The following is an 18,187-nucleotide window of genomic DNA, read 5'->3' as shown; positions in this document are numbered from 1 at the left end:
CCCCTTTAAACTGGACAGCCACAGGATCATGTAAAAAGTTTTAATGGGTATCTGGTTTACAGAGGTTCTGTTCTTTATTGATATTTAAAAAGTGCCCATTAAAAACGTCTGGTTTTGGGTGAATGCTTATTTACACATGGTCCAGTTTAGAGGGGTTTTACTGTGATTGTTTTAAACACAATTTTTTCTTCATGTTTGTCAGAAAGTCCAACAACCATTAATCATACTTACGACTAATCTAAGAGAGAGAGAGAGAGAGAGAGAGAGAGAGAGAGAGAGAGAGAGAGAGAGAGAGAGAGAGAGAGAGAGAGAGAGAGAGAGAGAGAGAGAGAGAGAGAGAGAGAGAGAGAGAGAGAGAGAGAGAGAGAGAGAGAGAGAGAGAGAGAGAGAGAGAGAGAGAGAGAGAGAGAGAACCTGTTGCTGCCACATGTAGGCTACTTTTTAAATTTTAATTCGATGAACAAATGTCATGTAATGATTTTGTGGGAAAATAACTTTTTTTTAATTCTGAAGTTTAAACGATACTTTGGCAAAATGTTCTGCTCACCCAGAGCTAAGCCTGCATTTGATGTAGCAGTAGTATACCACTGGTTAGAACAGGAGAAAAATGAATACATTGTGGGTGACTAATTCTATGATCTACCATACTTCAGGCAAATGCTCTACAATACAGCTACATCCCACCCTCTTTAATATAGTCAAAACATACATGCATCATTTGTTTAAAATAACACCTTGTAAACCAAAACTTTTAACCCCAATTAAAATACAGTGCAATTCCCTCTAAACCAGTCAACCATGGAAACAACTAAAAAGTCTGGTTTTATGGAGTTTCCGGTTTAGAAAGGTTCTGTTGTGAATAGACATTTAAAAAAAAGAGATTATGAGTCTGGTTTTAGGGAATTCCGATTTACAAAGGGTCCGGTTTTGAAGGATTTCACTGTAGAAAGTATTTTCTATGTAATTTGTGGAAAATATTGCAATTAACAGAATTAATTGACCATCATAACATATATCATTGTGACAAAAATATGCCCATTAAACCAAATATGGGTTAACTAGCATTAGTTTTTTTTTAACAACCCTAATTATCTTCAAATTCCAAGCAGGTTTAACAGCTATTCACTGTGGCCATTGCTATACCACATAAAGATTAGTCCCAAGATTGGCAATGCTCAATTACACTATAAAACATTTTATCTCCAACTGCTTTAAACTTCCTTTTCTTAGTGGGTAGAGAGAAAAAAGAGAGCTAGACATATCAATTTTCAAGATAAGATGCTATCCTTATTGATAAAAATTACCTTTATGACCCTGCTGGGAAATATCCGCACACAACGAAATAAAGTTTTCTATTTCGCTAATTTGGTACAAGCACCAGATACTATATGTAGCTATTTTTTTAAAAAAGAAGAAAAAAAAGGAAAAAAAAGGCTACAAGAAACCAAGAAATTTGCCCACAGAATTAAATGTCTTGCCTACCATAATCTTTATCAGTGCGACTATGAACCAAGTTTCACTGAGGTAAGACTTAAAGTTTGTGAGAAACTGATATAAATGTGAAACCTAAATGCAGAAGTTTACAGTCATTGCCATCAGAAAAGTAATACCTATATTTCGCCTTTTTCCTTTGTAAAGGAGAGACAAGAATGCACTAGTTTCATTAAAATTAATTACTATCTAGAATAGTGGCATGCAAATGGACCATTTCCAACTCAAAGTGATGAAGACACTAGTATTATGTTCCCTGCCTTTGCCTTTCTCTTGATCATTCTGACAGTACTTTCTCTCTTTTAATGTCCGGTGTACACCCCTTGATCATTCTGACAGTACTTTCTCTCTTTTAATGTCCAGCGTACACCCCTTGATTATTCTGACAGTACCTCCCAAATATCACCTTCTTGTCCATATCCCAGTCCTTGGAGTTTCAACACTATCAACACATCTTGTATGGCCACAAACCTTTCATCTTTCTGCAGTTGTGCTGTGGGTTTAATCTGGCTACTTTGAATGAGGAATTTTGATGGTTGCTTCTGGTATTGTGAACAGACCGATGTTAAGTGTTTCGTTGGGTAGGTAAGCTAATAAAGGTTGGGACACACAATGATTTTTTTACATCACTTGTGACCTAGTATTTAAATTTTGATAGCACTGAAGAAGCAGTGTTATGCTATGAACGAACGAACAAATACATAAAGTGCGTAACAAATACATTAATGGAGGCAGTTTGTCCTCATGTTTCCTCCCTATGTATCTCCTTGTCTTCATCCACCCATCCATCCGTCTCTCTCTCTATCCCTCTCTTATCTGTCTGTCTGTCTGTCTCTTAAATAACGGTCAAAATAACCATATATCAGACACCAACCAGCCAGAGTTTTAAAAATGTGCTGAGACATTGTTAAACAGCCGTTCTTTTTCTTATTCGATAGTCATCTACACGGCCATATTTGTTTCCTACAAATGAGGAAAGGCTTTACCCAGCACAGATTGTTGACTGGTGCATTAGCCTAAGAGCAGTGCGAGATCAAGTAAACTAATCACTCGCCTATCGCTCACTTCAAGTTGATTTCATCGTTTCAACAAGCTTCTTACAATCAACAGGCCGTGCAATGAAATCAATTGCAAATTTGATTCTTTCCATGGCCTCTATAGCCAAGAGATCAATATGATATAATACATTCATATAAGACTACATTCCAATTTGGTGTAACAGGTTTCTTTTATCCATCACGAGTTTCTCACAGTGTGGGGCAGACTGTCGGTGCAAATTGACTCAACTGTAGTTTACACTGAGCTGATGAGATGTTTTTTCCCTTGCAGACTTCTTGTCGCTACTTTGGAATCACTTGTGATAAAGGTTTCCTTGGCAGGCAGTTGCCAGCAGTCTGTACTCTTCTGGAGTCTGGCATTTCAGAACAAAGTGGTTATTTCTTCATCATTTACATGCCACATTTTGCCTTTTTTTTTTTTTTTTTTTATTCCTATTTTTTAAAAATAAATCATTCCATGGTCAAGACTTTGATACATCAATTTGAAAATGATTACAGTGATAGTAAATGTATTGATTTATTTGTATGTTTTCTGTTTGTCTGTTTTTTCTTGGATATATTCAAGTATATAAATAAAAGATACTGTACAATTTGTATGCCCTTGTTAAATTACTGTTATTGAAAGCAATAGCTCTTGAAGCAGACATTTGATACAGATACCATTAATATAGCAGGTTTTTTTTGTGTTATTTGTTCAGGATAGATGATCATGGGATTGTGTGAATGATGAAACTCACTGCCACCTCAATGACTATTAATCATTTTTTTTAATACTTATTTTCATGTGTATATCCAATTACGGTTCAAGCACACTGATCTGGACACACCACCACTAGAGCACATTAATTTATTAATCATAGGCTATTGAATGTCACACATTTGGTAATTTTGACATAGTCCTAGAGAGGCAACCTGCTACATTTTTTCCATCAGTAGGGATCTTTTATATGCACCATCCCACAGACAGGATATTACATACCACAGCCTTTGATATACCAGTCATGGTGCACTGGCTGGAATAAGAAATAGCCCAGTGGGCTCATTGGCAGGGATTGATTCCAGAATGGCCATGCATCGAGCGAGCACTTTACAACTGGGCTACATCCCGCCCCACACTAGGATATGAACCCAGAACATCTTAGACACTGACAGGTCACGTACCTTAGTGAGTACTTTTACATGACTGCAACTGATGTCAATATTGAAAAAAACTAACAATGTATGCCTTGTGCAGTTTCATCTCTTTTGCATTGTTTGAATACTTGAAGTTCTTTAAACAATAGAGAGATGATCCAACACTGCATGGGCTCGACTTTTACTTTCAAATTGATTGGTTAAATAATACAGCTGATATTTAAACTCTCTCCAAAAACAGCCATCTCGATGTTTGTGAACAAACAGCTATGGTTACAATTTGCCTGTTGATTTGTCACACAGAATGATTTCTGTCTTTTAAAGATCTGCTTTAATGCCATTAATGCACTCTGAATATTAAGTACATAATGCCTGCAAAGAACAAAGCCTTTTGTAAGGAAATCTAATTGCTGGATATATGTTTATAGCAGCTGACACTCATAATTGATTTATTCACTAATGCATTCTAATTTTAGATTTTCCCTACTTCAGCTTAACACCAAAAAACCCAGAAACCATTTTTTTTAAATTGGTTTTCCACTAAGTGTCTCCACTGATAGCTATAGTCTCTTTTCTGATTGGTTTAAATTCTTGTTGTAAAAATCCATGTGCTTTTGTACTTTCCACATTATTACTTGGCACTCCAGTCCACTGTAACAACATGCTTCAAAATCCAATTAAAATGAAGGCAAAACATGATTGTTATTTGACCAAACAAGAAATCATTCTTTTAGATCTTTAAGTCTTTACTATCATCTGCTGTAATTACAGCATGGCTGTAAACAACACAGCAGCTATTGCAGAAAAGTCATGTGCAGTATTGGATGTTTTAAAATGAATAAACACTAGAAACACAACAAAACACCTGACCATTAATGAGCACCATTAAGCTGAATAAATAACAGATTTTTTAGCTAATGTTGTCGAGATGTACAGTCACCAACAGGATACATCAAGTAAAATCCTGAATAAATCAAATTCCTAGTATTGTCGTAGGCAGGTGTTGTGGGTTCACAACTGTGACATACACACAAATTACAAAAAGTTACCGGATATTACAGTAATAATCATGTGGTAGGTATTCCCACTATATATTCAGCAATAATCAGCAATTTACCATATTGGAAAAATATATAAATTGCCTGATTGTCATAATCAGGTAACATTGGTGCAAACCATTTAAAAACCCTACTGGATACTGCAGTTATAATCAGGTGATGTGGGTTCATACAATTCATTAAACATGTTTGATAATGCAGCATTTAATTTTTAAAGCATTTCCGATAAGACATGTAACAGCAATTAAAGCGCTCATCCACAGAGCGATTAACCGTGGCAGATTCAAACATGTCATACACAAATGGTTCTCTGACACTCGCAACCCATCGACTGATTATTTCTGGTCAGGTAAACCCATTCAGGTATGCAGACACTTTCCTACATTAACCTGGTTTGACATAACACAGAGAGTGCTTCACTTTATGTACAGCCTGTGTCATTAAAATGCTCTACAATGGTGAAAGAGTTGGTAGCCGTTTATGATTCAGGCCTGTTAAGATACAGAACAGACCCTCCCTATATAACACCACACTGCTTATCCAGACATCGACAGACAAGCGAGAAGTACAAGGGAGAATGGACAAGAGACAATTACTTTTACACCCATATACAATATCCTCACAGACACAATGTCACATTGAGTGCGCAACAGGATGCATGGGGCATAAGTCTGCCCGGGAGATAAGGAAATAAAGCAATATTTGTTTAACGTTCTCGAGCACACTGTTTAATCCATGGCTATAGATGTCCATTGTGTGTGCTAATTCTGACACTTAGTCCACAGAATGAGGTCAGAAACTTGCCATTGCCACAGAAAAAGAAGAAAGAATTTTTTTATTTAATGATGCACTCAAAACATTTTTAATAATGGTTATATGGTTTGGAACATATAATTATTGACCACAAAGGTAATGAGAGAGAAAACCAGCTGCTGTCACTCAAGGGACTACTTTTTTCAATTAGCAGCAAGGAATCTTTTATATGCACCATCCTACAGACAGGATAGTACATACCATGGGCCCTTTGTAATACTAGTTGTTGGGGACTGGTTGGAATGAGCAATAGTCCAATGGGTCCACCGACAGGAATCAATTCAATATAAATAAATGAAGCATGTCTTTCTTTCCTTTCTTTCATAGACAGGATTGTATAAAATACTATGTCTCAGTTGTTCATTATACAGAGATGGTTATTATTCCTCAGATTAAAGCAGATTCAACTGTTGTTCCAGTTCGTCACACACACACAACTAGTACATATATTAAATACTGTCAAATAGCTGCTGTATTGCACAGTAAAGGATTTAATTTATAAATATGGAAATGATATGTATCTAAGGACTAGTTTTGGGTGGTTTATTCTTTAGGTTTATGACATTATGAAGTCCACAACCAAGAATCAGATGGAAGATGCAGAAAGACGGGAGCAGTAGGTTCAAATCCCATCTATATCAACTTTGTTTCTTAAATTTTATTATATTACTTCATATCACATATATATCACATCCAAACAGGATAAGAACAGTAACTGGTAAACTTGACTGCAATGGAGACGATAGTCCAAGGAGTATAGCATATTTGAATGTGTTCAATCAACCAACCATTTGACACGTTTAAATCCTCTGAAGGTTCAAGCACATCTATCTTGGGCACATCTGAACTTCCCTGTGGATGTGTCCAAGACTTTGAATGTGTTGGTAATGGAAAGATGGCCTGCTGATATGAATGTGTTGATGCTTCCAGCTGAAACAATGTTAAGTTTTAAAAGCTTACCTTGTTGGTGGTCATGACGTAGAGGTGTTTCTTGGAGTCATCCAGACGGAGGTCAGAAAATATAGTATGTCCTTCCTGAACAGTCACATCTTCATAGGTGGCAGCTTCTGCCTTGCCTTCAACTGCCACCTGAAAAACATATGCATGAGTTACTCATATGTCTATAACAAGCATTCTGAGAGTACTGGTAAAGCAATACATGTCCCTTACTGGGCCCATCAAATTATCTCCTAAGTTTAAGGGCCATAACTCTGTGGGGAAAAAAAAGTAAATCCAAATGAAAGTCAAATGTGATAAGTAACGGTAACAGTATGTTATAAAGCTATACATAAATGTCCTATAGTCTTCTCAAGATGGATCTTTTATTTACATTTTCCCACAGACAAGACAGCACATACCATGGTCTATGTGGTACTCTAATGACTGAGCTAAATCCAACCCCTGAAAGACTATTCTTTAACAGTCAAGAGTTTTATTATTCATGAACTATACTGGTAGATAAACCACTGGCTTTAAAACTGACAGCACATATTATGGTCTTTGATATACCAAGGGGCAGGATCTAGCTCAGTTGGTAGAGTACTCGCCCGAGGTGCTTGCATCGTAGGATCGAATCACTTCAGTAGACTAATTTTCTGAGGGGTTTTGCCCATCCCATCCAATGCACCATGAATGGTATATCAAAGGCTATGGTATGTGCTGTCCTGTGTGCTTAAAAAAAACAACCTTGCTACTAATGGGAGAATGTAGCAGGTTTCCTCTATATCAAAATTACCAATTACTAATGAAAAAATTTAGCAGGTTTCTTCTCTAAGACTATATGCCAGAATTACCAAATGTATGACACCCAAAAACAGATGATTAATGAATCAATGTGCTCTAGTGGTCTTGTTAAACAAAACAAAATTTAATTTTGATATACCAGTTGGGATGGTTGAGACAGAAAAAAAAAACCTAATCAGAGAATGGGTCTACTAAGGTAGTTTGATCCTACACTGCAAGCACCTCAGATGAGCACTCTACTGACTAAACTAAATCCTGCCAACTTAGGGAATGGGTCCACTGATGGGGATCAATCCTACATTGCAAGAACTCTACCGACTAAGCAAGATCGCACCCAAGACACCTAATAGCTCTATTAATATAAACCATGTGCTGGGGTGTTGCCTACATTGCAAGAACTCTACCGACTAAGCAAGATCGCACCCAAAACACCTAATAGCTCTATTAATATAAACCATGTGCTGGGGTGTTGCCAAACATGCCTTTGCTTTCCACAGATAGTGTCTAGCAGTAAAGGTGTATAGAGTTTTAAAGCAGTAAAGCAATACAGCTTTAACATGTCTTCTTTTGCAACTAAGGAAAGACGTATTGCCTTACTGCACTACAGAGAATTGTGTTTAGAAATAAAACAAAGACAAATCTTGTTCTAATTAGTCTTATTTATTATTAATAATGCCATTAAAGAATTTTTTTTCACCCAAAAAGAACAATGAATGTCTAATATTTTATTTACACCATAAGATTGGTTTACTTTATAGCTTACACGTTCGACTTCTGCAAATCGCTATTAGCTGAAGAGAAGAAAAAAGTTCAGATTTTAAGATAATTGCCAAGTTACAAAAAGATCCAGCTACAATACTTTTTAGAAACCAAAACACATAGCAATTTGTTACCATTTGTGTGGACAAATCTTTGCTCCATAAATATGGTTATGGTGGTATCAATGATTTATTTGAAGCTTATAAACAACTAAGGTTCAAACATGCCAACTGGGATTACATATATCGGATAGGGCCAGCAACTGGTGGGTACAGTGGGGGCAGGTATTCTGAGAGTGCTACTAAATCAATACATGAACCCTACAGGGACCATCAAATTTTCTTATCTCAAAAGGTCAAGGGCCATAACTCTGTCAAAATTGGGCAAACTTTCAGGAAAGTCAAACTTGATCTGTAATTCAATATGTTAAAGCTATACACAAAATTTCAGTGCAAAAAAAAACGTCTGGAAAATTATATGTCAGAAATATGGATGGAAAGATAGACAGATAAAACCTATTGTCCCCTCCGACTGGACCAATAATTAATTTGCCTTTCAAATAGGAACAAAATATTCTGGTCACTACAACTTTAGGGTTATGGGGAGAAGTGCCCCTCCCAATTCTGATGACTGTTGTCTATTCATTGAACGTGTAATTTTTTCAGGAGAGATGTTAATGACACAGCAATGGTAGATAAAATCTGCTGACACTTCATAGGCTCTTACACACAGGGAGGTGGGACGAAGCCCTGTGGTAAAGCACTGTCGGTGGACCCATGGGCCTATTTCTAGTTCCAGATAGTGCAGCACTACTATAGTATCAAAGACCATGGTATGTACTATCCTGCCTATGGGATCACTTGCTACTAATGGGGGAAATGTAATGGGTTACCTCTCTAAGACTATATGTCAAAATTACTAAATGTTTGACATCCAATAGCCGATGATTAATACATCAATATGCTCTAGTGGTGTCGTTAAACAAAACAAACTTCAAATTTTTCTTACACACAGTATACTGTCTTATTTCTTTTCTACAGATGCATTCAACACATTTTAATTACGGTTATATGGTGTCAAACATATGGTTGAGGACCACATTGATAATGAGAGAGAAAACCTGCTGCAACCATACAATGAGCTACTCTTTCTGATTAACAGCTAGGAATATTTTATATGCAGCATTCCACAGACAGGATAGTACATACCATGCTCTTTGTTATACCAGTTGTGAAGCATAAGCTGGAACGAGAAATAACCCAATGAACCCAATGATAGGGATTGATCTTTTCCATATTGAGTACACCATGGCTAACTTTCTGCTAATTTTAACAATCAAATGTGTGTCTGGTGCCAATGTACCTTTTTGATGTGTCCACTGGTGGTGCCTACAAAGGCCACCGTATAGAAGTGGGTTATCGAGACTATGATAGACGACACTGTTGTGTTGGGCGTGAACTTTAACACTGCTTCCTCTTTGATGGGATTGTAGCCATTCAAGGGGTTGTTGATGTCTTGGGCCCCACAGTAGTCATCATCAATATGGAAATCCTATAAGATCAACAACAAATTATATTAAAAATTGTATACATGTAAACAAGACTCAAAATTAACATGGAGTACAAGGCAATTGCCACTCAAAATCAGGGCTCACATATCCTGCCCATTGCCAAATTAACCAATTGTTAATTTGTATACAAAGTGGCTACAATATTTAATATTTGGCTAATAAAATGCTATTTAAATTAGCCAATTGCTCATTTTTATACAAAGTGTCTACAATATTTAATATTTGGTTAATAAAATGTTATTTAAATTAGCCAATTGCTCATCTTTATAGAAAGGGGCTACAATATTTAATAAATGGCTGATAAAATGTTATTTTAATTACCAATTTTTTTATAATTCTCAAACAGATATAGCAAAAATTGGCTACAACAGAATTCTTTTCAGTGTGACCGAGCTGCAAAAACACAATACGCTTTCTGATATAATGAGATTCAAGAGCAGCATTAGCTTTCCATGTTAAGCATATACACGTACTATTAGATGTAATCCATGCATATACACATACTACTAGATGTAGCACGGGGAGGTTTAGATGGGGTGTGATGGCCTTATACTGGCCTTTCTCATAAAAATATGACTGCTGTGTAGAGAGCCATCTCCCATTAACTGGGGCTATGCAAATGATCTCTGTGTTCTATTGTTGGATGCGCTGGCGTAGGAAGCTGGCGGGACTCAGGGGAAGGCCAAAAGAATGACATGTGCAACCCCACTTTATAGCAGCAACGATGGTTTTTATACATTTATACATGCACTGGCATAGGAGGATGTGGGGGGTGGGGGAAAGGAAGAGGGGCATGTAGGTGTGTGTGTGTGTGTATGCACGTGTGTCTCCCCGCTTTTTGGCACCGTTGGCACTTTCTTCCCCAGGCCGAGTATTTTTTTACCATTAAGAACTGATGACAAAAGAAGGATTTTGTAACAGTAAAACAAAATATATTTAATTAAAAGAGCCTTTTATATTTGCAAAACAATATATCTTAGCAACACATAAGGTGTTGGTGATATGTGTAATATGATGTATCTTTGAAATAAAAAACCCTCCAATATTTGTAAATAAAACTGAATCTTTCTTTTCATAGCGACACTGTTTGCAAATATCAGTTTCATCCTCAACGAGGAAACTAAGAGAATGCCAGGAAATTGAATCAAACTGAAAATTCATTCTGTAATTTGCTCCCTGATCAATACAAGAGATAAACAGCTCTGGTTTGATCTGATCTTTGTTGAATAATGTTTTACGTTTCACGTTTTTCATCCATCCATCTGAAACTGACTCGCAAAGCACACAAATCTCAGGCAAAATTGATTTTTGTTTTGCGAAGATTACCGGCAAATCGGTTAGTACACCGATTTGTGGGCATGCTAAAAATGAACAATTGATTATATGTTGGTGATGCTGTTGTTTGTGTGCGTTTTCCTCCAGGATAGAGTATGTTTCAGCACAAATGGTGCAACTTATGCAATCTGTTTGTTGATTTCGGCGTCACCCGGTCACATCATCGGAATGCAATCTACAAGTAATTTGTTGTTACCTTGCAAAAATTACAACTCTGCATAGTGCTTTCTATCCAAGCAATTACAAATCTAATATTATCTTTGAGAATTTGTCAGATAAGCTTATTGATATCCTATTAATTAATGCAAATATATTAGTTTAAAAAATATTTAACGTTTTTTGTTTGTTTTGTTTTTTAATCCCAGAGTATTACTAAAACAAAATCCAGGTTATTTGTTTATGTGTAGAACCGATTACTTTAAATACACTAATTGTAGTTGAAATACATGTACATGTGTATATATGAAGAGTTCAGGTGCAAAGCGCGATATAAACCATTTTCTTTCTTTTTTAAGTTAAAAGCCATTATTGTATGTTAGTAAGGGCTAATCGTAGGCCCGCTGATTTGCCGCAAACGCGATTGATCCTTATGAAATTGTATTGGGTAAATCCTGGGTTTTTTTTGTATCAAAACACGATATATGCCAATTAAAAAAAAGAACTTTTACTGAAAAAAAAAAAAAATGGGTGTATCGCGTTTTGTGCTTAAACTCTTCATATATTAACTCTTTTGCTTTTTCAAACATGATTTTATACACATGCCTTCTATTTATGGTCATGGTGAGGTTTTTAAGTAATTTACATTTTAATATTTACAAACAAGAGTACAGGCGAGTGCATAATACACCCAACAAAAATAGGTCATGGTGACCTAGTTATAGTATCAGGCTTTCAAGCAAGATTTTGTGAAAAATAAGGGCTTTTTTTAGGGCAAAATTCTTAAAAAATAAGGGCTATTTTTAGGACTTTTTTGACAAAAATAAGGACTGAAATTCAATAATCAATATAAAGAAAAACATTGTGTACTCACCTCCAGGGAGAACATAAATACAAAAGCTAATTACCAACTCAGAAGATCATGCCAATGGTCATTAACAGCGATATTCAGCATATCAATACAACCAGATTAAAGTAATCTGATATGGTGCAAATCCATGCTGAATATGATGCTGATAACCACCAAGATGTCTTCTGAGAAATACATTAATTCAACATATTCATTATCTGAAAGTATACTAAGGCTAGATTTAATTAATTCCAACACTTATTTTATGTTGCATTTATCAAAAAATTTCAAAATTTGATAATTTAGGATTTTCACCAAAAAATTAGGGCTTTTTAGGATTTTGAAGCTTTAATAAGGAATATTAGGGCTGCTGTCAAAAAATAAGGAAAATTAGGAAAATAAGGGCCTGCTTGCAAGCCTGTAGTATGCAACACATCGCCATGACAGGAATAGTTTGAAATAATCTGCTATAGTAAATGGGTCAAGATCATTTGGTAAATGGGTCACGATTAAGATCGAGTAAATGGTTTAATGTGTCAATCAAGACCAAGCTGTTAATTATAACACATCTGTAATCTAGTCAAAACTAAGGCTTATATATTAAGAGACCAAACTGAATAATAACTTGTTGACTTTTGACTTACCGCTTGGATACAAGGTTGAGGGACGACTATATGGTCGGGTCCAGTATTTCCAACACCCTTGAAACAACTCTGAATATTTCCCGTGAAGGTTCGCACAATCACTCTCCTGGGATACACACACAGAACTGATTCTGACAGTGGCTCAGGGGAATTGGGCTTTCCTAATGAAAACACTGCATACAGGACATCTTCCGTAGTGTCGACGCCAAGACTGGCAGCAAGACTACTCCCCGCTTTTCCCATATAGGCGGCCTGGACCAAGTTGTATGTGACATTTTTGATGTTACATTTCAACTCCACTTCAACATAGGAATAGAACCTCGGGTCATTCTGGCACACTCTCAGCAGTTTCGAGATGTAGTTCTGTTGTTGAACGTTCTGTCGTTGTACCGATACGACGTAGCTGAACTTTCCCGATGCAAAACCGTACACGTAGTGAACAGGAAACGTATCACGTTGCTGTAGCTCAATTTCAATCTTTGTACTCCGGAATGCCTTTTTCACCAATCGAAAACTATCTAGGGATCGACTGCAGAATGCAGGTACTTTTTCACGGTAAATGGGCAGCCCAGTGGTTGTGTATGTCGCAGCTATGTACAGCACCATTGGCTGCTGTTGTAAGTTCTCCTCTTTCGGACCGTGTGCAATGAAAGCCACAGTCGACGCTTGTGCATTGTTAGCAACACATGGTTCGTAATTAGCCACATTATCGGTGGCAGTGATGTTGTCGAGATAGCGCTTTTCGCAATGCCCATGGAATAACGTGGAACACACAATGAGGCGCCGATTGGTGTAGTCAATCATGAGAGCCTTGTTGTGGCTGTCGGTGGGCGTCTGGGGATACGAACACTTCCCGAGCTGGGTGACAGGCGGACAGTTAGGGTTGTCGTTGCGTGGTCCGGTCTCAGCGGTCTCCAACACAGTGAAGTTGTCCGTTAGGTGGAAGATGTGATTCACGGCGCCGACATAGAGATCACGCGTCTCGGTGTTCACGGTTAGGTGGTTCAACTGTATGGGATCTTGGCCTTTGCCAGGGAACTCGCTGACGACATAGCGAACAGACGTGGCAGCGATGAGGATGTGACACGTGGTCAGCAGGGCGACACACACCAGAAAATGATCCCATGGGGTCATGACTGTATCAATAACATACACACCATCTCAACTCAACCTGCAAGACGACAAAAAACAACTATTAAACAATGAATGAAATATTAAATACACAAAATACAACTGGTATATTACAAGTCATATGATATGAACTGCATTGATTGTATAAACAACATCTTTTAAAAGTCAGCACAAAATGCATGGAATATCAAATACATGAACTACAACTGGTATATTACAAGTCATATGATATGAGCTGCATCAATAACAATAAGATATTACAAACTACATGAAATATGACTTGAAAATCACAAGTCATGATAAGAGCTGTAACAACAAGATATGCACAAAATGCACAATATGTGAAATATGACTCGTATATCACAGGTTATGGGTATGTTATGTTCCACATAAAGAAAAATGCATATAAATAATCTCTTTCTATTGACCCTTTTGAAACTATTATCTGTGGTACAAGCTTCAATATTTTTCCTTTTAAATAAAATGTTATTTTGAAGGTAGCAGTGGTAGGCATAGACAAGAATTGCCTGATGTAGTGTTTTCAGTTTTAGAATGACCCTTATAAAATGTCATTTACGGTAATATGTTCTGTGGCTATCTATAGTTATCTTAATTATTCCCACAGATCTGGTTCAACAATAATGTTTGACATTTAATTAGTAATAATAATGTAAACAATGTTATGGGGGGTTGCTAGTCACTTCGTACCATGGTCATTTCGTACCATAGTCATTTCGTACCTAATTTGGTCATTTCGTACCCTGGTCATTTCGTACCTTGGTCATTTCGCACCATTGCAAAAAGTCATTTCGTACCTTGGTCATTTCGTACCATGGTCATTTCGTACCATTGCAAAAAGTCATTTCATACCCTAGTCATTTCGTACCTTAGTTATTTCGTACAATAACTGAAAGTCATATCGTACCATGGTATAACAATTTATAACAATCACCCCGGTAATGTCTTTTACAAAATAACATTAAATTACAAATTTGTGGTTAATTTAAGGGATATTTTATCAGCAAAAGACACTTTTGCCACTTTGTATAAACATTAGCAATTGGCTAATTTGGCAATCAGTAAGGTAGTTAATGTTTTAATGGCTGTTATTGTTTATTTCTTAAACAAATAAGATGCAAATAAGCAAGTTTGAAAAGAAGACCTAATAAATAAATAATATTTTGTTGGTCCATTATATTGTTTTCATGTTTTTGACTAATTATCTGGAGCCATTTCACACAAAATCGAAGTTGGCAGTTAGTAGTAAATACCAAATACGGCTCTTGTCGGGTAAAATGGAAATAACAGCTGACAGGTATTATGGGTATCAATAACGATATGCTGCACAATAACGTGTTCTGGTTTTCAAACTGTCAAAATAAAGTTTTAAAACAAAACCCACTGCTTTTATGCTATAGTCAATTCATTTTTTATATACTGGAATGAAATGACTAGGGTACGAAATGACTAGGGTACGAAATGACTAGGGTACGAAATGACTGGGGTACGAAATGACTTTTCACAATGGTACGAAATGACTTGGGTACGAAATGACTTTTTGCAATGGTACGAAATGGCCAAGGTACGAAATGACTAGGGTACGAAATGACCAGGCAGAATGGTACAAAATGGATGGTACGATATGACTTGGGTACGAGTGACTATGATTCGTTATGGGGTACCATTTAACAAACATTCATTTTCTACATTCACATTTTTTGCTCCAACAAATAGAAAAAAAATGCCTGGCATGTATAAATATGGTTTTCACATCTTGTTAAAGTACACAGGGGGTATATATATTGTGGATGTGGCTGACCATTGTGCACACTGACCTGCCCAAAGAACAATATTAACAAAAGATAGATACACAGGTAATGAAGGTTAGCTAACTGTAGCCATTGATCTTGTCCACAGGTAAAGTGGGGAAATATTAGCCAGCCTGAATTCAAACAATGCTTGCTGACAACTGTGTCAGTACTGTGTCAGTAACACTGCGCTTTTCTCAGTCCAGTGATTTTATTACTAAGGGCATTTTCAGGAATTCAGTACATTTTATGTCTAACATAATAATTAATTTTGTCATGGCAAAGAACTGACAATAATGAGAAAAATAATTACCAAAAAGGGTTTGTTTGCATCCCCCTCTGGGGATATTGAACATATATTTTTAGCCCCAGTTGCTGATTTAAAACATAATGGTAAATAAATGGGGTCTAAAGACTCTAAACCATTCTTTAATTCAAATATTTATGCATATTAATAATTATAAAAATACAAATTTTGATTAATTAATGTAAAATAATTGAACAAAAAGATTTTACCTGAACAACTTTGTATTAAAAATTACTTTTTTCAAAAATAATTCAAATTGATCTTTTAATAATAAAACTGAGGCTAAAAACAACTATTGTTTTTCCCTTAACAGACTCAAAACAAAAAACAAAATTACAAGATTTATGGACTGTCACAAATGTATTCTTTTCAAAATATTTACAAAAACTTTTCAAATTGTTTCCTAAATTTATTTCAATGTGCTTAATTTTGTTTAAACCTACTAACAAAAATATATGGGTTTTTTTAAATTTAAACTAATTTCCCAACAAACCTACACCTAGCTCTGCAATGAAAGAGTTCACTTGGGCAAACCAGTGCATTTGAAAAAGTCTTGCTTCAGCTTATGTCCTATTGACTGTATCAAGATATCAATAATCTCCTGGGTGTCACCCACAAGCAATGTCTGCCAAATGTTGAGCAATCCATTGTCTCCCTCACACCCTCACATAGCCAGACACTCAGCTATATCCCTTGTGGCTAGGCTGGATAGAACACCCAGAGAGGTGCCAGTAATCTCCAGTCTTTCACCACCAAACTTTCACACACAAAGAATGAATGAATGAATGAATTAATGAATGTTTAACGACACCCCAGCACGAAAAATACATTGGCTATTGGATGTCAAACTATGGTAATGCAAATAAATAAAGTGATGATCAACATCAATATAAAAATTCAAGGTTTAAACAAAAACAGTGTAAAGAACTGTGCAAAAATACAAATACAAATATCACAGAATTTTACGGACACCGAATTTTACTCTAAACTTCAATTTGTGCTGTATTGGCCATTCTCAAAGAGAATGTTACACCCCTGCACCACGGTGAGGTTACAGCACGCGCAGGGGCACACACAAAGAAAACTGGTCATTAGGCAACTGGGAGTTTGTGGGTGATGATCATAGAAACAGCAGGACAACAACTGAAGACAAAAACAATCTGACACCAGCATCTTTCACTCACAGGGGCGGGATAGAGCCCAGTGGTAAAGCACTTGCTTGGTGCATGGTCATTTTGGGGTTGATCCCTGTCAGTGGGCCCATTGGGCTATTTCTTGTTCCAGCAACTGCACCATGACTGGGGTATTAAAGGTTGGGGTATGTGCTATCCTGTCTGTGGGATGCTGCATATAAAAGATCCCTAGCTACTAATGAAAACAAGTAGCAGGTTTCATTTCTAAGACTATGTCAAAATTACCAAATGTTTAACATCCAATACCTGATGATTAATGGTGTCACTAAACAAAACAAACTAACTTTCACTTACATTCTAAACAGTGGATAAGAAAGAAGTGCAATAATCTCAATTTAACAAGTTGACCTTCATAACTAAGAATTAGTGACTATATCAAATACTGTTAGTTGATTACAACAAATGTAAAATTACTTTTAGTTATAAAAAAAAGAAGACAAGAACATTTTGAATATATGACCCATAATTTTTTTTTTTTAACATATTATGTCATTCAGTTTAGATTTGAACTTATTTTTTATGTATGTACATCAAATTAGTGGTGGGATTTAGCTTGGTAAGGTGCTTGGCTATAAGGTGCTTGGATCACAGAACCAAACCTTCTTGGCAGTCCAACAGGTTTTTATAACTTCACAATAAGTGTCCCACAAGCGATATTTCAAAGGAATGTGTTGTCCTATCTATAGGAAAGTACATATAAAAGATCCCTTGAGCTAATGGAAAAATGTCAAAAATTACTAAATGTTTAACATCCAACAGCTGATGTGCTCTAACAGTGCTGGTTAAACAAACAAACAAACAAAAAACCCTTTAAAAACTCACTCTGGGTGGGAGCCAGTACTGGGATGTGAACCCAGTACCTACCAGCATTAAAAGATGATTGCCAGTTGTAACATGGATCCCTTTGCAGCGAAATTTAGTCCACCTGACAAGTACATCTATAGAAATCTACTTTTCTGCCAATATGTTCACTTGTCCAAATAAGTGGTTTGTGTGATTCAAGTATAAGATCAAAGTTTTCGATTGCTCAAAATGAAACTGCATGGAACATTTTCACTTGTCCACTGGACAACCATTATGCAGATTTTTACTTGACAGGACAAAGGGACAAGTGCTTATTTCGAACACTGCTTCAGA

The 18,187-nt window shown here is 36.4% G+C and overlaps 1 protein-coding gene across 5 annotated transcripts in view; it reads right to left on the bottom strand.

The window, feature by feature from the left end:
- The window catches only part of LOC121369165 (plexin-A4-like), a 250,532-nt gene that overhangs the window by 166,563 nt on the left and 65,782 nt on the right, over positions 1–18,187 (bottom strand). For all 5 annotated transcript variants that reach the window (XM_041494064.1, XM_041494067.1, XM_041494068.1 and 2 more), the window contains exons 2-4: positions 12,612–13,782; positions 9,419–9,607; positions 6,515–6,643 (exon numbers count right to left, since the gene is read on the bottom strand). In XM_041494064.1, coding sequence (XP_041349998.1) covers positions 6,515–6,643; positions 9,419–9,607; positions 12,612–13,745 — 1,452 coding nt within the window. In that variant the 5' untranslated portion in view covers positions 13,746–13,782. The remainder of the gene's footprint in view (positions 1–6,514; positions 6,644–9,418; positions 9,608–12,611; positions 13,783–18,187) is intronic.

The sequence above is a fragment of the Gigantopelta aegis genome, chromosome 3 (genome assembly GCF_016097555.1).
Source record: "Gigantopelta aegis isolate Gae_Host chromosome 3, Gae_host_genome, whole genome shotgun sequence".
NCBI lineage: Eukaryota > Metazoa > Mollusca > Gastropoda > Neomphalida > Peltospiridae > Gigantopelta > Gigantopelta aegis.
This window is presented reverse-complemented; position numbering and strand designations above follow the sequence as displayed.